Below are 21,586 nucleotides of genomic sequence, written 5' to 3'. Positions count from 1 at the left end.
CCATCGACGACTTCGGCGACTTTGCTCCCACCCTGGAGCTCCGTAGATTATTCTGGCGGTATCCACACCTATCCGCTGTTGTTGCTTCGGTCCCTCCCTTTTCTCTTGTCTGTTACTCGTGCCTATGCCCATCGATGTTGATGTTTTAATGTACTACCTAAACATTACATGTTTTTTTAAATACTACTAATTTTGATTTGCCTAATCTATCCTTATCATTATTAAAGCATGAAACTATTTGTTGGTGAATGGTGATTTAGCATATGTGCTCATACAGTTACACTTGCAGAGGCAGCCGAGAGCCCTCTTCTGTACTTACAAATAGGGTGCTCATAATTTAGCTATTTACGTGATTTGGATACTTATAAATGGATATTATAAGTATAACTAATTTTATATAATTATTTATTATTTTTAAAATATGTATATATAACTGCTTAGAATAAATAAGTTATAATTCATTATAATTACTTTTATTCTCTTTATTTTATCCCCTCCTAAAAGATTAAAAAAATTATAAGCATTTAATATATTAACAACTTAAAAAATATGTCAACTTCATTGTATTTTTTATTTTTAAATCTTTATAAACTTAAAACTATTTCCTTTTTTTTGAAAGTATGATGTTGAATTTGGTAACTACATAGTACATACTATATCGTACATCATATCATATGAATATTTTTAAATTCAAGACACGATTAAATAGAATAATTTTTAAACACATGTTAAACAAAAATATTTAAATTATACAATATATTAGGTAACTATTATACACATTCAACATTTCTTCTTGTATCAATGGTTGACAAGTTCAAATTTCTCTCTTAGTAGCTCAAGATTTAATGTAGTTGTATTCATATCTATCTAAATGTTCTTTTTTTTTTTTACACATAGTGATTTTGCTTCAGTAGTAGCAATTTTCTTTTTCACTTCTAGTTCTGGGATTATTTTATCTATGAAAATAATCATATGCTCCAAGGATGTTATACCTTGCTAGATGCTTGACTGCACCTCTTTAAATTCAAAGACAACTTTATTTATCTTATTTTCTACCGCTTCTAAATTAGAGTCATTGTCTGCTATCTCCGTTTCTTTCTATTTAACTAAAGCAAGAAGTTGTTCTAATTCACCCATTAACACATCCTTTCTTTTACAAGGGATCTCTTTTTATTTTTTTATCATTTTGGATTGAATGCTCAATAGTATTATTCAATTCTAAACGAGCTTCATTCATAAATTGTGATTCAATCTCCAACTCCATCTTTTTAACTTTCTAAGACTTCAGAGGATGAAAGTCATTGGTCCATTTCTTTTAAATACACTAATGATGCTCTCTTCATTGCAGAATCTGCATTATTTAAAGCATTCGTTGCATAATGGTCGAGTGAGATTGCGCATTGTTCCTCAACAACTGCATGATGAAAATGGCCCAATCTTTTGTGCCAGACTTCTGTATTGTTTATAGTAACTGGATAGGCTGCTTGCTCCTCCTTCAATTGATCAAATGAGAAACTTTTGCCTCTTATTTTGATATTGAAAATTTTCTTGTTATTGACATCTTTAATCAAATAGTGCTTATTTTCAAAAATGACTTTAAACCCCTTCTCAATCAATTGTCCCACACTTATCAAGTTTTGATGAATCTCAGGTACATACAGAATATTATAAATTAATTTTGTATTAGCACAACTTTCAATGGCTACAATTTCCTTTCCTTCAAGAGTGATAAAATCACCATTGCCAGTTCTAACTTTTGATACCTGTGATTTGTCCAATTCTTTGAAAAGCTCTTGATCGTGGGTCATGTGGCGACTATCCACTAGCCAACATTCACTTGAGTTGTTGTTGTAAAATATGTTGCGACAAACAATTGTTATTCTTCTTGTTGATTTGCAACTTGAGCCACATTCTTTTGTTGAAAATTGCTTTTTCAAATTCTCACATGATGCTCCAACTTGTTGCACTTTTCACACTTAACATTAGGTCTTCTCCAGCATTTGAAAGTTGGATGACCCATTCTGCCACAGTGCTTGCAAGGAGGAAATCCTTTGTTGTCTCCATTATTGTTGCTAGTGTTAGCTGCTACTTCTTGAGTGTTGAAATTTTTCTTCTTGTGTTTCTTCCACTTGCTTTTCTCTACTTGGTTAGTTTGCTATTTAGCCTGTAATGCTCATTCTAGAGAACCCTCAACCCTTATTTTTCTTCTTTGCTCCTGGGCTTGTAAAGCATTTACAAGTTTTGCCAAGGTAAGTTTTTACATATCTTTAGTATTCTCAAGGATGTAATAGTAGCCTCAAATCTTTCAGGGACAATCACCAGTATTTTCTCAACTATTCTTGAGTCAAAAAAATTAGAACCAAACAATCTTACTTTGTTAGCAAGGCTAAGAAGCTTGTTAGCATACTCTTTAATTGTTTTGGACTTCTTCATTTTTTGCATCTCAAATTCTCTAACCAAATTTAGGGCTAGCATTCCTTTAATCATTTCATCTCCTTTGTATTTGTTCTGGAGGAAACTTCAGATTTCATATGCTGATTTGATGGTCATGATTCTAGTGAAAATTTCTTTTCAGACAACAGCAAACAAAGTAGCTCTTGCTTTTGACTTTCTTGCTTTCCTTTCTTTTTGATTTTTTATCTGAGCCATTGTTGGATTAGTTGGTAAGGAAAGAACTTCGTAGCCTTTCTCAATAGCTTCCCACAGATCATGCCACCAAATGTGCCCCCATTCTCATTGTCTAGATTTGATAATTGTCACTGTACACAGGGAGTGCTAGTGCTGTGTTTATGCCTTTATTTTTTTTTATGGATTTCACTCACATGTCCTCCTTAAGAAAGAGACTCTATCAATATGTAAAATAAGCTTAACTCACAACATTAAGGAAGATAAATATTTTTTTTTATTGAAGGATAATCTATTTAAATGTTTAAATACAAAAAGAAGTCATAATAACTAATTTCTTAACTAATAACCAATCAGGAACATAACAACTACTAAATAACTAAAAATAAAATAATTAATCCTAAAAATTTGGTCAAACAATTAATAAAAAATAACAAACTAATAAGCAACCACTGATAGCTGAACAACCACCCTCATTATCTCACATAAACTACCCAAATTCTTCACCGTAAACGTTAGCACAATTTTAGAGGTTTCCTTCACAAGTCATGAAAATAATATATACAAATAATCCTAAAATAGATTATAAAAATATAAAAAATAGGAATTTAAATAACTTTTAAGCTAAGAATCATATGCTATTTTCTTAAAAAAGAAAACAGACTAAGAACTTAAATTAATTTTAATAAAGTACATATTAATTTAAGAAATGCATAGCATCAACTAAGGTTAGGTCTACCAGAAAGGTTTGTTTTCCTTGTTATGATAAATTAATGCTCAAACCTTTATTGATGTGATAAATTAGTAGCCGTTTCTCTTGACGAAATTGCCATGATGTTGATGTTGATGTTGATGTTGGATAAGATTCACGAATTCGTGGAAAATACTAGTATAAGATTGATTAAACTGCTGATGTAGGCAGAAGCTTTGAATTTCCTTGAAGCATTTAATGACACGGGCAACAATACACATTAAATGCATTAGAATTTCACACATCTGGGAGTATTTAAGAGGGAACAGTAGTTGCATTGACTTAGGTGAAGAAAATGCTAAAAGTATTTTTTTTTCTTGTTAACCTTAGGGTGCAGGTTAAGAAATTAGTTTGTAAACTTTCAAGTTTCAACTAATAATATTATTAACTTTTAATTGGCTTATTTGCTAGCATTGCTATCTGACCTTAGTATTTAACAACATTATCAATTCAAGAATTAATCTTAGGTTGCAGTTGTCATATTTTAAGAAATAATTAATCTTTCAACTTGTGTACAGGTAACATATTTCAAATGTGGAGGGGTCTCATTAGGTGTTGGCATGCAACACCATGTAGCAGACGGAGCATCTGGTCTTCACTTTATCAATGCATGGTCAGATGTTGCCCGTGGCTTGGATATTTCCCTCCCCCCATTCATTGACAGGACACTACTCCGTGCCCGGGATCCACCTCATCCTGTTTTTGATCACATTGAATACAAGCCCCCACCAGCCATGAAGACTCCCCTGCAGCAGCAACTGCAATCCTCAAAACCAGTAGGCTCTGACAGTGCTGTGGCCGTCTCTACTGTCAAATTGACCCGTGACCAACTGAGCACCCTCAAGGGTAAGTCCAGAGAAGATGGCAACAGAATCAGCTACAGCTCTTATGAGATGTTGGCTGGTCATGTATGGAGAAGTGTGTGCAAGGCAAGAGCACTTCCTGATGACCAAGAAACCAAATTGTACATTGCAACTGATGGACGGGCAAGGCTGCAACCTCCCCTCACCCCTGGTTACTTTGGCAATGTCATCTTCACCACCACTCCTATAGCAGTGGCTGGTGATCTCATGTCAAAACCAACATGGTTTGCTGCTAGCAGAATCCATGACGCATTAATACGAATGGACAACGAATATTTGAGATCGGCTCTTGACTATCTAGAGCTGCAGCCTGATCTAAAAGTTCTTGTTCGTGGAGCACATACCTTTAGGTGTCCAAATCTTGGTATCACTAGCTGGGCAAGGCTTCCAATCCATGATGCTGACTTTGGTTGGGGAAGACCCATTTTCATGGGACCTGGTGGGATTGCATACGAGGGACTATCTTTCATAATTCCAAGCTCAACAAATGATGGGAGCATGTCTGTGGCAATCGCTCTGCCCCCTGAGCAAATGAAAGTGTTTCAGGAATTGTTTTATGATATTTGAAGTGTTTTTGAAGTGATGTTTTATTTCTTAGTTTAAGTATTTTTTTCATGAACCGTATAAATATCTCAGGTTACACAATATTGATGATAGTCTATGCCTTGGCAAAGCGTGATAATCCGTAAGCACAAACGAGCTTTGAACCAAGTGTATTATCGACTTGATGTCACATGTGGACCAGATTTGTGAGTCAGCACAAACCGTCTCCCCTTCACCATCCCAGGATATTTGATTGCATTTCTGAATGCTTGGTGTATTTTTTCTCTATATTGTGATGAGTAATGAAGAATGATATTAATTATCAAGTTTGAAGCCCATATATAGTTTCAACTTTCATTGTTCTAGCGTCCAGATACTCTTCCGCCTCTTCCTTTCACATGATTGCTTTTTTTCGACATTTCATTTTGGCAATAGTAATTTGCATTACAAAGTTAGCGGGGGATAGCTTTGGGAGCTGATAAAGCACTTTAACTTATCAATGATTTGCGTCTTTGTGTGGTGGAAACTTGGATTGGCATAATTATAAGCATCCACTAATATTACAAGTTCATACAAAAGTCCTGATAACGGGATTAAGCAAAATTGAATTATTACAAAAATATTCTCATAGTGAGTAAGTAAGAATATTATACATTATAATCTTAGTCATTAGAGCAAGTAGAAGGGAAGTACTCGCATTAAAGGGAGGGCTACAGATAGAGTTGATATGCATGGTAAAAATGATGTGGCAGAGTTGTGATTGACATCTTGTCCCCCGTATGCTCCTTTTCCTCTCTGTGTTCTTGAGCCATGAGATAGATCGTGCTTGTTCTCAACTTTTGTGTCCTCAGTTATGATTCCATACTTGTCTGCAGTTGGAAATTCAAATAATATTATAATCTGTTGAGGAGGATATCTACAATTTAAGGAGTCTTGGAGTTGGAGGGGCTTGCATTTGCAAGTGTCTGTTCTGAACTTGAAATGGCTTGAGTACATGAAACAAAGAGGAACCATGTAAGAAATCTTATCCCCATTGGAGCAGCTGTACTTGGAGAGGAATTAATGTTCTCTCAACACACTACACTATTATATATACGTGCTTTGATCAACGGAGAGAGATCTACCGAATAGATTTTGGATTCTTTAACGAGTTTCAACGAAAGAACATGCAGACGCTTGCTTTACTTCATTGTAAAAGAAAACAAGAGAATCATGACATATGACACATGACCAATGGCTGCTAAATCCGGTTCCTTTATACATGTTTTTTAAAGCTCTACCGAATATATATATATATTATTTTTAAATTTTTTTAAAAATAATTTTTTTAAAAAAAAGAATAAAATAAGAGTGAATAAAGAAAAATTAAAAATGTTTTTTTTAAATAAAATAAAGCAACTAAAAAAATTAATAGATAAAACAAAATTTAAATAAAATAAAAAAAATAATTGCTCTTAAATTGGGATATGTAAGCAACCAAGTAGGAAAATCAAACTCTTTGACAACGATGCCAAAAATTTGTTAACCGATTGATAAGTGTACCAATTTTATATTATAAGTAGTAAATATTAAAACGGAAGATCGAGTGTCGAATCCAATAGAACTTTGTTTATAGTTGCGTTAGGAAATAGCCAAATTGTGAGCAACAGAAGTAGACAAGGAAAAAAAAATTGTAAGTGTGAAATTTGAGGGTAAAAGGGCAAAAGAAAAAAGATAACAAGAAAATTAAACAATAACTTAAATGCAAAAGATGAATGCAAAATGGGATAATGTTGGAGTCTAGCATGCCTAACTACCATTGAGACAAAATTCATATTTTTATCTATTAACTGATTTTCCAATTTCACCCACATCTATTAATATGCTCAACTCGTATCTCTCACGATGAAAAACCTAATTTATGTATTCTCTCTCTCAAATTTTTTTGCAAAGATGAAATCATAAACAACATTAATTATAAAGATATATGCAGAGGCACAACAGAGTCATTCTATCCCTAGCAATGCAATGTTGAGATGTTCTTTCCCATTTCTTTAGACATTATCATTTTTCAATGAATAATACCTAAAAACATATGTATGGATGGCCAAACCACATGATAAAAATAGAAAAGCATAAGAGAACAATAGAAATTGAGATTGGCGGCTAGACTTCAATTGAGGGGGGGTTTAGCCTTTCATTGTCATGAGAGACTTTTACACTTTAAGGGGTTGATGTGGATGGAAGAAGGTGATAGATGACTAATAACAAGAAAATGAGAAATGATTAAAGAGATAGGATTTTCCCTAAGGGATAGACCAAGCGTGTGGGTTGTATTTTCCTTCTGTTTCCTCCTCCTTGTACAGACACCAGATAACGTACTTTCCATGCTAACACGAGCTTTCTTGCTAAGCGCGTCTTTGAGCTTTTTCGTGGGCCTGTCTTACGCGCTAAACAAACTTTTCATTTTTTCTTCAAGACTTTTTCTTCTGATTTTTGCATCAATTTTTCCTCTAAAGCACTTGAAATCTTTTTTTAAATTTTGCTAATAAAAAATAGTAAAAATGTTAATTTATTCATTATTTCATTAAAAACACTAATAAAATAAAGAAATTACATCCATTTATTAATCCAAATTGACTATCAAATTAACTTATATTTTATAGTTATCAACCAGTTTTAATGAGTTGCTGGAAAGTCCACAACGTCTTGCAGAGTGCAGTTGGAAAAGAGAGATGGAGGAACTGAACCTGATATGTTATTTTTCTTAATGATAAACTAGTAAAGCTTGGAAAGCAGGGAAAAGGACTCTGGTATCGAGCCATGCATGCAAGTTATTCACCTCGAGAGTGATGCTGTGAAGGCGTCTGAAGTTGGAAAATTCAGGTGGAATAAGGCCAAATAAGTGACTGCGAACAATCTCAAGGTAGTGCAGTCCAGTGAGATTGGAAAGAACGGGTGAAAGCAGCCCCACTAGACCATTATCATATAGGATTAGTCGTGTAACACGGTTATGGAATTTGTCACATGCAACACCCGTGAAGTTGCACACATGAACAGCTTCGTCCCAGTTAGCAAGTGAGGAATGCGGGTCTGATATGATTGTTTTTCTAAATTCCAGAAGAACAGATTTATCTGTGGTCAAAGAATGAGAAGAGTGGGGATGGTGGCGCCTTGGAGTTATGGAGTGACCAAATGTTGTTACAACAAGTAAAAGGAAGAACAAGGTTTGTAAGAAAACCATGCTGTATTATTGGTCGTAAACACTGGTTAATTAGTAATAAAAATATAGCACCTTTTGTATGAGATTCTTCCTCCCAGTGTGTTACTGCCACCCATTTGGGGCGTTGAGGATGAGAATACTACAACTCAGCCTCAGGTGTTTGACATTACGCAGTGTGGTGTGAGTCAAGGTAGGAAATGCTTGCATCATGGAAAACTTTCATTAGGTGATGAGTAGACTCTCAACCCAATTGGTGCTAGTTAGAGAGAGTAAATTGGTACTAATTAATGGATGAACATGGACATATATAATATTTTGCGCATGACATATCCAACGCAGCTTGCAATCTTTGCGGATGCTTTCAACAGTGGCGCACTCACATACACAGCCTCAGTTGACATTTTAAATAACACAGATTTTTTTTTGTGCAAGGCAATGTGATTGTCATAAACGTCACTTAGGCACATAGCAATGTGTGCAAACCAAGTTGACAATTTTAAGATGTCTGGACTCTGGACGTAGTTGTTTGTTTGGTTTCACTGTTTCATCATAGATGGTAGAAGTGGGACTTGTAATTTGTAAAATGCCCGAGTAGTGTGGTGGATGGATAACGCCTTAATACACGTGCCATCCGGTCTCTAATTCACAGTTTTGTATCTGAAAAATGACACATTGTTTATTTGACTTGAGTTACTAATATTTTAATAAGTAATGATATTTAGACATGAGTCTGGTTGGACAAACTTTTATATATATATATATATATATATATATATATATATATATATATATATATATATATATATATATATATATATTATACCAAATATTTTTATTAGATAATTCTATTTGAGTTACTAAAATCACTATAAGTAATATTATTTATCAATAAAATTGATAAATATTTTATATTAATTACATAATATATATTACTAAAAATGTGAGTTTCATCTTTCTATTTTTTAAGAACTCTATTTATTATTAACCAATATCTACTTAAATTTCACTCAATGATAAAAAATATATGTATTATACATTCTTTATATGCCAAATGTTATCACATCCATTACAAAAAAAATGTTATTACATTAAAAATATTGGATAAAGTCTATTGAAGTTTGAGTGATTTTTTCACACACACATATCATATACTTCTAGTTAATATTCTTATTTTTTCTCTATCTCTATTTTCTTATCAAATCATATCACCTATTATATTCATATTTACATTTTTTTCTCTTCTCTCTTAAGGTGTCAAGTAGAAGTGTCTATGCATCTTTATTCTTGAGGTTTATGATAAAGTTATTTTAATGTTTCTTACTTTTAGTTTTTGATTGATTTTTCTACAAACACTGTTTATGTATGAATTGTTCAAAATATTGACTCTCTGCATGTTAACATTCTCCCCCCTGGATAACACATTAATTAGAACCAAAAAATACTGTTGACCTTCATTTCAGAAAATTAATGGAGTACCCAAAGATGAAAACAACAAATGAATGCAAATGTATTTCTAAAAACTAAAATTTTAAAAGGTTAAAATTTCGAAGAAATGAAAATAAGAAATACTTTCGAAACCCAAACCCACCTTTGGTTTTTCTTTTGACTTCAAAGTGATATCCAAATAGGACAGTAGCTTTTTGTGTTTCACACTTACACTTCATCAGTGAGATCGGTTAGTTCAACAAACCTTAAGAGTCATTTGTGGTTTGTACGAGAGAGTGATATCTACCAAATGTAGTTGCACTTGCTTTATTCGTCATATGCATCATTGTGTTTTTCTTCTTAACTTTGGCAAGTTTAACAATATTAATAAAAGAAATTTAAATATTAGTTATAAATGTTAAAATATATAATTTATCATATATATTGTTGTTTAATAATATGTTTTAAAGAAATAAAAAAAAATTATGATCAAGCTTTTGAGACAATGTTCAAGAAAGTACATGCGAGATCACGTAATAAAAAAATCTTCCAAAATAATTAAAAACAAAAAATATAGATATACAACAAAATATAGATATACACAACAAAGTAATAATAATAATAATAATAATAATAATAATAATAATAATAATAATAATAATAATAATAATAATAATAATAATAATAATAATAATAATAAGTAACACGGCCAAGTATATAGTTGCATCAATGTGAATTGTTTTAACTTAATTAATGATATTAAGTTTATGTCTCAAGTATAATTTTTTTTATAAAATTAAATAAAAACTCAGTACAAGCTATCTCTCAAAAGTTTTTCCGATTTATTTTTCTAAATTGGCGGGTTTTATCATTTAACCCATCAACCTGAGCTCAATTCAATGCAACTCATTAATGTTGGGATGAGTTGACCTGTTAATTTGATAATTATTTTTTAATTTTAAAATTAACATATTTGGATGATTTATTATATCACTGTTGTGATTTTGTTTGTGTTTAATTTATGGTTAATATATATAATAATGATTTATTTATTTATATATTTTTATTTTTTTGTTGGGTTAACACATAGATTATCTTTTTTAGCTTTTTATTCTTAAATATTTTACCATGTTTGGCAGGTCAACCCAACTCAGCTTTGCACCCCATGATAATTGGGTTAGGTTGACTCATATTATTAGATATGAGGCCAGTTAATAATTTTATCATACTTAATAAATTAATAATTTATAATTGGAGAATAATATAAAAAATTACACTATAAATAATTACATGTGTTCTAATTAAATTTTATATTCTTATTTCTTACATGCTTTTCTGATATCGTTTTGCTCATTAACTATGGCGCAAGCCCAACCACTTTGTTGTTTAAGAAACTTTTTACAACCGTTCCCATTCTTTATTGCCTAAAATGTTTTGGTTGCCTGATAGATGGAGTATGACTTGTTTGTTTACGTATAGAGATGGGTATGAGTTACAGTGACTTTGTTTTGTTGGCAATACGATTAATTATACATTGCTACCTGCTTCTTGGTTACATATATATAAATTGCTTCTTTTTTTTCCTGACAATTTATATTTATCGTGGAAATCCAAACGAAAAGACGACGAAGGTTATGTATAGGATGCCATTTTAATAAGACGCATTAGAAGCTTTCGGCGTGCATACCAATATGAGTTGGACATGTTCAAATATTTTGTATATTTAATTTGAATAATATACTTAATACAGTATTTATATAAGTATGATATTGTCCGTTTTGATTAATAGGTATATTTTTTATCTTAAGTATACACCAAAAAAAATATCCTTAATCTTATTATTTAATTTATTCTGTAGTAAAATCCGATATATCCTTACATCTTGGATGCTTGTCGTCTGATATGTATCTAGATGAAAAAAACACCTTATAATTTTGTGAGTGTTGACTAAGGTATATACAAAATGAGATGAATTGTAGTGGATAGTGGCCTGGAGACATTACATATATATACGAAGAAAAGAGAAATATATGAAAAAATAATAAATATGATAATTAAATGATAAATGATAATAGCGGAATCAAGACCCTAAGTCAGTGGAAATAAATTATAAAAAATAAAATCAGTGGATTCAACTATATAAATATATATGAAATAAAATATAAAATATAAAAATATAAGATTTTATTTACAATTTTTAATTTTAAAAAAAATTTATTGATAAATTTTAAAAAATAAGGAAATACAAGTACACGCCCTCACCATAGTGTAGATAGGTTTGCCACTGATAAATGATGTGTAAGAAAACAAAATATAAAGAAATTATTAAAATAAAATGAAAAAAATATAAACAAAATTTATAAATGAATTTAACATCATATTTTAACTCAAAATTTTAAAATGTTTTTCTTTCACTTCCTATTCTCATAGAAGGTAAAACCTTACCTCACACTTTATTTTAATACTAACCTATCTAATGCAGAAAACAGTTGGATTTTTTAAATGATTAGCAAATTTGGTTCAAAGTTTTGTATATGCAAAAAGAAGCAGCATCAAATGGGAATGCATCCTTTTGTTCATGTGATTTGGACCCATCAACTACTTCCATATATATGTGCTTGTCAATTGTCACCTAAGCTAGTGTATATGCATATATAAGGTACGTCAGAGGAATGCCATGCATCAATATAGTCTATTGATCAGTGAGGACAAGATCGATGAAGACTCTTCACTTTCTCCTAGTTTCTTTCTTTGCTTTCCAGGCGTTGTTGCTTGGTTCTAGTCCTACAGAAGCTACACGTTTGCGGACACTGTCACTGGGTATATATATTAATCACTTCAATTCTAATTCTGTGCGCTTTCACATTTAATTTGTTTCTAACTGATGTATATATATCAGTTAGAAACATATATGAATTATATATGGTGGCTACCTCTTTCAGGCTATTCTTCAAGTACTGGAGCAACTCTGAAGAAAGTGAGTTTAAGGCCACCAACACATCCACGACGACACTCGCCTCCACCACCAACTCCTGGCTATTCTCCTGAACCCGGTCCAGGACGAACTCGAAGATCTCCTCCGACTCCAAGACCTTTCATCGTTGTACCAGCAAATAATTCTGATCCTTCTGCTGCATCAGCATGATTATCGTAATTTAGGAGCTGGATGCGTTGCCTTATATTATATGTGTGTGTTTTACTCTACGTGCTTCACCAAAATTAAAGTCTTTTAAGTCCTTCGCTTTCATTGTGTGCTTTAAGAAAGAAAAACTTCATGTGAATTATTTATGTTCTGTTTGCTTGTATATGTGTATTCAAATATTTGTTGGAGACTTGAGTTGATGATCCTATTCATGAGTCCTAATTTAGTTGATATTTAACTGATGATCATCATCTGATACTTTAGGAACTCGGTTGGAATGCTGCTACGTGACTTTAACTCTTACACCAAATTAACAAAATTAACTGTTATTTGTGGCAACAAATAATTATTCCATTACTAGCCATTAGTTACTTATATATAATCAATTTTATAAGACTAAATTACAATGATCTCTTGAGAGATGCATATAGATTACACTATTCTAATATATTGAGAGATGAAATATTGATTTTTTTAGTCAATCAGTTAATCATATGATGTTTTCCAATCTCTACAAAATTTTCAAAATTTGGCTTTAGTTCTAAATTTTTAAAACATTAATTTTAGTCATTTTAATTACTTTTTGAATATTCAAACATTAGTCCCTCAACGTAGAGGGAAAAACTATATTAGCCTTAGGAATTAAAGTTTATGTATTTAAAAAGAGGTGTAATTATTTTTTGTCTCCCTATTTATTTATTATATGTTCAATTTTGTCTCACTATTAATAAATTATTCAATTTGATCTCATATTTTTAAAAACAAATCAATTTGATCATTTCTATTCAAATTAACTTGAGATCATTAATGACATTTTTAACACTGTCGCTGATTAGTGGCAATTTTTATTAATTAAAATTTGAATAGTAGTGATTAAAAATTGTCATTAATTAGTGATGGTTTTTTTTAGCGATGAGCTAATTGTAAACACTACTGCATCAAGTCAACTTAGTAACTCAATTTTTAAAATACTCAAAGAATTAAAAAAAAATAATGAAACAAAAAATAATTAGGCCTTAAAAATTTAGGAACAAAAAAGCATTGACTCTAAACGACGAAAACACAAACCAAAATTTGAAATATATTTAGGATCTAACACCCCCCCCCCCCCCCCCCCCCCTAACCCTTAGTCAATTTAACATAGCACAATAAAGTATTCTGCAAAAGAAAAGTGACACTTTCATCGCTGAAGAGATGTGAGTATTGCAACGGCTTTTTCTCTTGTTTTGAAATTTAATTTAATATCATTAAAAAATATTCTTTATAATTTTTTTATAATTAAGACATACTATATGTCACAAAATGTCAAACCAAATTCTTTACTAAGTATAAAATACTAAAAATGCATTAAATGAAAAAAGAAATTATGATCACGAATTTAATTATTATAGAAATCAAATAATTTATTAAATATATTTTTGGAAAAATACTAATTAATAGAAATTATTAGATTTTTTTATTAAAACGAATATAAATGGTGAAAAACGTGGTGTACTTTCAACCATTATGGGATAAAACTGTACATTTTAAGAATAAGAAAAAATGTAATATTTAAAACTTTCAGGGTAGAAGAGTGTAAAAAAGTGTTTTAGTCATACTTTAAAAGAGAAGAAGTAAAATTTAGTATGTTTGCATTTGCCAAGAGAAAGAAGTGTATATTTTAACACATTGGAAAATAGGTGTAATACTTGCATCTCTCTCATGAATGATCGTAAGATATTTGGGTCATTCCCAAGGTATTTTGGTTTGATATTGACTCTAGCTTTACTCACGCGCACTATGTTGAATAAAATGATATTATTTTGTCCAAAAATGTTAAATTTGCACCAAATGTTTTACTAATCCTAAGCATGCTAAATCAACACTAACACATTTAGTTTGCACACAAAAATGGTGTTTTTTTTTTAAGATTGTGTAAGTTTACACTGTTTGTCAGAAACACAACCCAGTTCATTAATTACATCTTATGATTATCTTTATGGTTTAATTTCACTTATTTATAATTGACTTTGACAAGTAATTGGTAGACACATGAAAAACTAGTAATCAAATTTTACATGACATATTTTACTTTAATTTCACTTTTGTTATTGTTTTTTTTTTAAGGAATCTCACTTGTTATTGTTAACTCATATCATTTTGTATTGTTGAAACTGACATGAATATTATGATAAAATTCAATTTAATTTTTGTGTGTACTTTGAATTCTAATTTTATTTTATTTTTAATGTTATAAAATTATGATATTATATTTTAATATTATTTTTATGCATTACTTAATTATTATTATTAATAATATTGGTTCAAGTGATATCTATAGTTAAATAATTGAATCTTAAACCAGTATTTTGATCAGTTTTATAATTGGTATAATTTTAAAAAAATGGTTTAAATAATAAAAAGTTTATTGAAATTGATTTTTATGAATAAATAAAACAAACAATAATTTTATTTAATTTTTTATCAATAAATTTTAATTTTATCAACAAGAGATTAAATCTACCATCTTTTCTTTATTCTTCTTCTTCCATAGTCGAAATCTAGTATAAATTATGTTGGATATTAAGAATTTGAGAAGAAAATATTTAATAATAAAAAAAGCTTGGAGGACCCTGTTGTGTCAAAGAAATTTGTATTAGATTGTAAATTAAAGAATAGTGAGTAGCTTATGTTTGGGATACATTAAGGAAGGTGAAGTAGAAAGGAGGGATGAACACGTGGAGAGGGGAAGGTAGACCCCACACCGAACCCTTTAAAATGTCTACCTCTCCACTAGAGCGCCAAAACCCCCAATCCCATTGTCCTCACTCACCACCTCATCGCAACCCTCAATTTCTCTACTGCTGAAGCCCAATGTATGCTTTTCCTAACCCTAACCCCCCATTAACATTCTTCTTTTCTTTTCTCCCCACCGATTCTACCTTCTTAATTCATTTCTTCAAGATTTAGGTTTTTATTTTCTATTCCTATGTTCTCGCCTTTCTTCAAATGGTTCTTTTTATATTATCTTTTTCCATCATGCCGATTATCATTCATTTCGTGTTAGGGGTCGGTGTAAATTTCGGGGAAACTACTGGGACTCGATTTATGCAATTTTACACTTTTTTACTTGTCTTGCACTGATCTTTTCTAACTCAACTTTTCATTTTTTTTTCAAGTTTCTTTTCAGTGCCTAGCATCTCTGCTTGCTTCTTGCTGTTCTTCATTTCAAAACTTGGGAGCACGTCAATTGGCAGTTTCGGTGCGAATGCTGTGGTAATTTCAATATTTTTGTGCATGCTCAGAGGAATGTGAGACTTATCTTTACCGATTCATCCAATAGCATGCTCTCTATAATCATTAGCTATCTATTCTATGGTTATCCTCAACTTGTATAAGTTTTAATTCGCCGAATATACTTGTCCCTTTCTTTCTTTTTTATGTGGCAGAATTATCCATCTTGCACAACTGAAAGAACGAGAATATGCCCTTTGCTTCTGCTTCCATGGAAAAAAGGAGTGAAGAGCTAGGATTAAGCTTAATGAACACTGATTCTGCTAACCATGACAGGATTCCTGGTGTTCGCCACCAGAATGATACTACCGTCCCTCTGCCTCTGGTTTCACCATCTCCTTTCCCCCACTGGCATTTGCATGAGACATCCCAATATTATAACAATGAACCAGCTGGAGTTAATTCAATGATTGATTCCTCTCAGTTCAGAAGTTATCAGAATTTCCAGATGGACCATAATTACTCTCACAGAGCAGAACATAATTTCCTTCCATGCGAAACAGATTCTTGTTTTCCATGTCCAGAAGGATACATAGGGTGGCCGTATCAATATGATAGGCACAATAATCTGACAATCCCTGTCGATGTGAGGAATGCTTCCTTCAATCTAAATAATTTTGAGAAGCCTGGCAATGGTGGGATGTGTGTGACCCCAAGTTATGGTTCAGCTAGCAGGCTACAAATGGTCAACCCTAGTGGAGCATCAATGAGTGCTAATACTGGTCAGCCTTCACTAGATATGAATTTGGGAATGGCTCTGTGTAATCCAAATCAAGGTTGTGTAGAACCATTGCTTACAATAGGAAAACGTGATGAAAGATTTATGACCACTGGTTCTGGAAGTAATAACAAAGAGTCCAAATCCAGTGCTGTAACACTAAAATTCAATGTGACTGGTAATTCTGACAGGCAATTTCTTCCTCCAGTCAATATATATCACAATCAACTGGGTAGCAGAAGTTCCTTAAACCCTGGTTTAGACATGAATGCCACCTTTTCTGCTTTTCAGAATGACAGTGAAGTCATATCTGATTTAGCTCCTGCAAGCAATCATGAAGCTCTGTTTGATTCTAGACCTGGTTTACGTTTGGGGCCATCATATGCTTTTCAATGGCCAGCTGCTGGAGACCAAAACCATTATTTAGGGCAGGTCAACAGGGATTTAGGTCTTGGAGGTGTGAAAGACACAAGTATGGAATTTACAGCTGTAGGTCACAAAAATGGCCTTGGATGCATGGATCTAAATTCATTGCCAATTGTTGGCAGTCTAACTATGCCTTTTGAAAGTGGACAGAGATGGGCGAATAGACAGTTAGCTCCCTCTTCAAGTGGAACGGTAACTGATAAGTTGCCTACTGAGCTGTTACCTAAAAATAATGATAAGTTCTCATTACAGCTTTTTTCTAGTCCTCCTTTAGCTGTGGCCAGTGGAAGCACCCGAGAGCAAGATCTTTCAAGTATGTGTTTTACCACTTGATTCCTTATTTTCTGCTCATAAACATTGATATATGTCAGATCTCCTTAAATTTCACTTCATTCTTGAGAAGCAGAAACGTATTTGATCATCTTTAGCAGTTGTGTTGACATTAAATTGAATTTAGTCTTTTGTTCCTTTGCTTCTGTCTGTAAACATCAAATCTGTTTCAAATGTTGCTGATGATTTTTATCTTGGTCTTAAAAGGGTTCTTTTTAAAGCTTCTTTTGTTTTTATAGAAGTTTTGGGCTCTTAATCATTCAAGTTCTAGTAGAACACATTCTTCCATTTATTATCTTTGTATGCTATTCAGCAGAGATAATTAGATAAATTAACTGCCTCCTGATTTGCAGTGACTAAATACATCACTTGGAGGCTCATTTTTTGGATTTATCAAATTGTTTTCTGTATTTGCTGATATCTGAATTATCTTTCTATAATTTTCTTTGCATAAATAAATGTAAAACAAACAGGTTTTGAACTCCTGAAGGGATCACATCCCAAACTTCTCAAGTGGTACCTCTTACTGTTTATTGCCAACTCATTGTTTTGTTGTGCTTGAAATGATTCAAATGAATTTTATGAAGTAACTCAAATCAAACAATCCTTTGAAAGAGGGTGGAGGTGGTTGGAAAAGTGTGATGCATTAGTTGATTAGCATGTTTCTGCTTGATAAAATCTAAATGTACTCTGCAAGCTACATTTTCCAGTAATTGAATTTAGTATCGTTCATGTTTGCTGAAAGGTGTTCATTTAACAGTATCGCCTGCATGTCTAAGGAATTGCTTTAGGATTCTTACAAACTTTTTTGCTTGGTTTACTTATGGTGCTTCCTGCCCTCAAGTTTAGATATGGGTGAAAAATTACTTTGTTTAGTTTTCATGAAACATGACACTTTGGCATAACTAAGTATCAACAAGAGGCTTGATCATTTGCTAATTGTTTTTTGTATGATGTAAAGTGTTAAAGCATTTCATTTGATGCATATAGACAGATATTATATGTCTGTAGATTTTAAAAAATTGCTGGTGAGTGAAAGGTCTATTATTATTTATTAAGATTCATGGCCTCCTATAGGTAATCATGGTCAATCACAGGCAGGTGGTTCTATTCAGCAATCAAACTCTCTTCTTCGACCACAGTCTACTTCTGGTGATTACCTTCTTAAACATATCATGCTATCCACTCACCACTTTATATTTCTTTAAGCAATAAACTAATTTATTCAGATGTAGGAATACAAGCTGGAAAGGGATACATTACTGCTCAAGTTTCAAGGCCATCCAACTTGTCATCTCTAAAGAGAGCTGCTTCCCAACCACTGTCATCCACTATCCAGAATCAACAAAGGAAGACTCTACCAACTCAGTTCATACATCCATCAATTCCAACTCCTTGGACCAGATTGGCTCCATCAGTCCCAAATACATCCCGGGCAATGTCTCCCTTGGTCCGTCCAGCCCTGTCTCTCACACCCCAAGCTCCTCACTCTGTTGTTCCTCCATCATTCCCTATGACTTGGACTAAATCTGTTCTACAAGCCCCAAACACAACCTGGGCAATTCCTCCCAGAATGTACACAGCTCCATTTCTCGCACCTAATGACAAGAGAATCTCATCTTCCCACCACCCCTCATCCCATACTTCACCTTGTACAAACCAATCTAACCATCAAGCGTTAGCTCGGGCTTTGGCTCGCCAACGCTTGAAGGCTCCAATTATACCATCTGCTCCCAGTATTGCTTCCAATTATATTAAATTTAAAGGTATTCCTTGGAGCTTCTTCATTTCTTGCATATTTAACGACTTCCTTTGGTGTCCTTCCATGATTAGTTAATTTATTTGGTTTTCTTCGCAGTATATCTAGGTAGATTTACCTTACTGGTGCATTTAAACAGACATTGAAACTATGTTCCCTATTCTGTTGAAGAGCATGATGTTGTTAGATTTCATATTCCAGTGAAATTGCTCAATTAAAAAAAGCTTTTGATGAATTGTTCCTATCCTAATTCCTTTACCTGAAAAGAATTCCAGCCTTTTCTTTAAAAGAATTCCAGCCTATTCGTGTTCTGGGCAAGATTTCTGCCTTTTCTTTAAAATCTGGTCTATCAATTATATGAATGGATTCTAAGTGCTTATAGCTTCGGGAAAAGAATAACGAAATTCATGGATTAGTTTTTAAATCTAAACATTTACTTAGGAATTTTAAATCCATGATGAAAGAATTAGCAAGTTGATGCTTTTTTTAGATATGGATTTTGTGGAGCATTACGTAGTATATCCTAATATGTTAACTTTATTCTGGTTCAGATCAAACAGCAGAACCAATTGGTTATAAATGCCTTTTGTGCAAGAGGGATCTCTCCTACGCACCAGAAGGGCCCATTTCCCAGCCACCCGTTCCGCCTGCTACTGCTGTTCTACCATGTGGCCACACCTTTCATGAGTATTGTTTGGAGCGAATAACCCCTGATGACCAATCCAAATATCCTCCATGCATTCCTTGTGCTCTTCTCGAGTAGTGAATTTAGGATTACATTTTGAATTCTTCCTTTTTCATCTCAAAAGTTCTTGGTGGTAAGAAAAAGGAAAAACAGAATTTTCGAGAAGAGGTAAGCCATTATTGAGAATTTCATAGTAAGGATAAATTATATTTATATATGAATGAATATCATAGTATGGTCTGCCATGTCCGAGCATATAGCTGTTGAGGTTATTAAACCTCCACGGCATAATTTATAGGTAAATTATGTATACATAGTAATTTATTTACCTATATATCACCTGACCTTTAAATTTTTATTTTATTTTATTTTTTAAAACACTGTCGGTCTCGTATTGTCTTCTAGACGCCAACGTTATAATTCTTTCACGAAACCAATTTTAAGGATCCGTTTGGTTTTTAAAAGAATTGATGTTAATTGTGTTTGAGCATGGTGTTTTAAAATTGAATGTAGAAGAATTCATTTTTATTTATAAAAATAATTATAGCATCATGGAATTAGTTTTATTCATTGGTTGAATACAGAGTTCAAAATTAAAAATGAAGAACCGCGAGGCGAGCCGTAGTTATTCATTATTCGCTAGAAAGGACAAATACTCTGACCCATTACAATAGTTCTCTTCTCCCTTCTCTCGTCTTGTTTGGTATTAAGATGTTTTGAATGGCTTCTTCCCTACGACTTGCTGGAAATCTCGAAGTAGATCATCATGTGAGACTCTTTCTGGGAAGTGAATCCAAAAGGGAGGGGCTCTTTATTTGTTTTGAGGAGTGATTGATGATTTTGGGTAACTTATACAAACTTTTTACTAAAATAGATCCTTTCTAAAACAAATTATTGACATAGGTTTAAAGTTCAGGATCAAACTGATAGAGGACCTCACAGTTAAGTTAACAATAAGAATGAAATAATAATTTTATATAGTTGTTTAACCTTAAGTATAATGTTATAATTCTCCAGTAACAGCTGAAATACTATCAGATGATCCAAGTGAGTAGGTGATTTGATGTGGTTTTTTTATGAGAGTAAAAGATGTTAACAATTTACTAAGAACACAACAAATTGAATTTATTGGATGATCACTTTAAAGGAAGTGACAATTCAAAATTACTGATTTATCTTGTCAAAAGAAAGTAACAATTCGAAATTGCTGATGTTACGTCAAAAGAAAGTAACAATTCAAAATTGTTGGTTTGTCACGTAAGCATGATTAATTTATCTGAAATTGTTAGCTTGTTGACACAACAATCCATGACCACCTGTTTGTGTGCATGCAACATGAGTCTGAAATTAAAAAGTTATAGAATTTATGAATCAACATTGGTTTAACTACAATCACCTGAAAACAATACACACTTAGCTTCGAAACAATAATTTGCATTAACTTGATTTGTAACTAAAAATATATCTTCCTTTCGATTTTCTTCACACATTCAACAGATACATCAAATGGTTGAATATTTTCTTACCAATTCATTTTTTGTATGTTAAGAGATAGATACTATGCATTTGTATAACTAGATGAATATGTAGTATATGTTTTTCTATTATATGATTATGTCTATTTAGTGAAGATTTATGTAATATATTTTTTAAATGATTTTCAACAAAAGCATAATTTTTTTAAAAAGATTATATATTGTATGTGATTTTGCATACTTTATTTTTGTTAAATATTATTATGTATTTGCAAGTTTAACTCTATTTTATTTTCTAAATATGTGAGAGATATGTTGAAAGAAAAGTTTTTCTTGCATCCATAAGATATTATTGTCAATAGGTTCAGA

General features: G+C 32.1%; 4 protein-coding genes across 7 annotated transcripts; 3 read left to right on the top strand and 1 right to left on the bottom strand.

The window, feature by feature from the left end:
* Nucleotides 1-3,892: 3,892 nt before the first annotated feature.
* LOC114387639 (shikimate O-hydroxycinnamoyltransferase-like) lies at nt 3,893-5,139 on the top strand. Its single transcript, XM_028347847.1, has one exon. It carries the CDS (start codon nt 3,937-3,939, stop codon nt 4,804-4,806), a length of 870 nt encoding a protein of 289 aa, XP_028203648.1. The 5' UTR covers nt 3,893-3,936; the 3' UTR covers nt 4,807-5,139.
* A 2,389-nt stretch (nt 5,140-7,528) lies between these two features.
* Nucleotides 7,529-8,005, bottom strand: LOC114388021 (protein MALE DISCOVERER 1-like). Its single transcript, XM_028348355.1, has one exon. The coding sequence runs from the start codon at nt 8,003-8,005 to the stop codon at nt 7,529-7,531; it is 477 nt and encodes a 158-aa protein (XP_028204156.1).
* Nucleotides 8,006-12,075: 4,070 nt separating this feature from the next.
* Nucleotides 12,076-12,759, top strand: LOC114387646. The gene is made up of 2 exons (XM_028347852.1): nt 12,076-12,229; nt 12,352-12,759. The coding sequence occupies exons 1-2, from the start codon at nt 12,127-12,129 to the stop codon at nt 12,552-12,554; spliced, it is 306 nt and encodes a 101-aa protein (XP_028203653.1). The 5' UTR covers nt 12,076-12,126; the 3' UTR covers nt 12,555-12,759.
* A 2,560-nt stretch (nt 12,760-15,319) lies between these two features.
* Nucleotides 15,320-20,100, top strand: LOC114386798. 4 transcript variants are annotated; one of them, XM_028346847.1, is made up of 6 exons: nt 15,320-15,406; nt 15,710-15,806; nt 15,980-17,281; nt 18,376-18,450; nt 18,528-19,064; nt 19,609-20,100. In XM_028346847.1, exons 3-6 carry the CDS (start codon nt 16,015-16,017, stop codon nt 19,818-19,820), a joined length of 2,091 nt encoding a protein of 696 aa, XP_028202648.1. In that variant the 5' UTR covers nt 15,320-15,406; nt 15,710-15,806; nt 15,980-16,014; the 3' UTR covers nt 19,821-20,100. The 4 variants fall into 4 exon arrangements, with proteins under 4 accessions (XP_028202648.1, XP_028202651.1, XP_028202650.1 ...); XM_028346850.1 differs by having other exon boundaries at nt 18,534-19,064; nt 19,609-19,987; XM_028346849.1 differs by having other exon boundaries at nt 15,323-15,406; nt 15,721-15,806.
* The last annotated feature ends 1,486 nt before the right edge of the window (nt 20,101-21,586 follow it).

The sequence above is a fragment of the Glycine soja genome, chromosome 15 (assembly GCF_004193775.1).
Source record: "Glycine soja cultivar W05 chromosome 15, ASM419377v2, whole genome shotgun sequence".
Lineage (NCBI taxonomy): Eukaryota > Viridiplantae > Streptophyta > Magnoliopsida > Fabales > Fabaceae > Glycine > Glycine soja.
This window is presented reverse-complemented; position numbering and strand designations above follow the sequence as displayed.

Coding starts and splice junctions, on each gene's coding strand:
- LOC114387639 (XM_028347847.1), top strand. CDS start 3,937: ATGCAACACCATGTAGCAGACGGAGCATCTGGTCTTCACTTTATCAAT.
- LOC114388021 (XM_028348355.1), bottom strand. CDS start 8,005: ATGGTTTTCTTACAAACCTTGTTCTTCCTTTTACTTGTTGTAACAACA.
- LOC114387646 (XM_028347852.1), top strand. CDS start 12,127: ATGAAGACTCTTCACTTTCTCCTAGTTTCTTTCTTTGCTTTCCAGGCG. Junction 12,230..12,351: donor TTTGCGGACACTGTCACTGG/GTATATATATTA, acceptor TACCTCTTTCAG/GCTATTCTTCAAGTACTGGA.
- LOC114386798 (XM_028346847.1), top strand. CDS start 16,015: ATGCCCTTTGCTTCTGCTTCCATGGAAAAAAGGAGTGAAGAGCTAGGA. Junction 18,451..18,527: donor TCGACCACAGTCTACTTCTG/GTGATTACCTTC, acceptor TAATTTATTCAG/ATGTAGGAATACAAGCTGGA. Junction 19,065..19,608: donor CAATTATATTAAATTTAAAG/GTATTCCTTGGA, acceptor ATTCTGGTTCAG/ATCAAACAGCAGAACCAATT.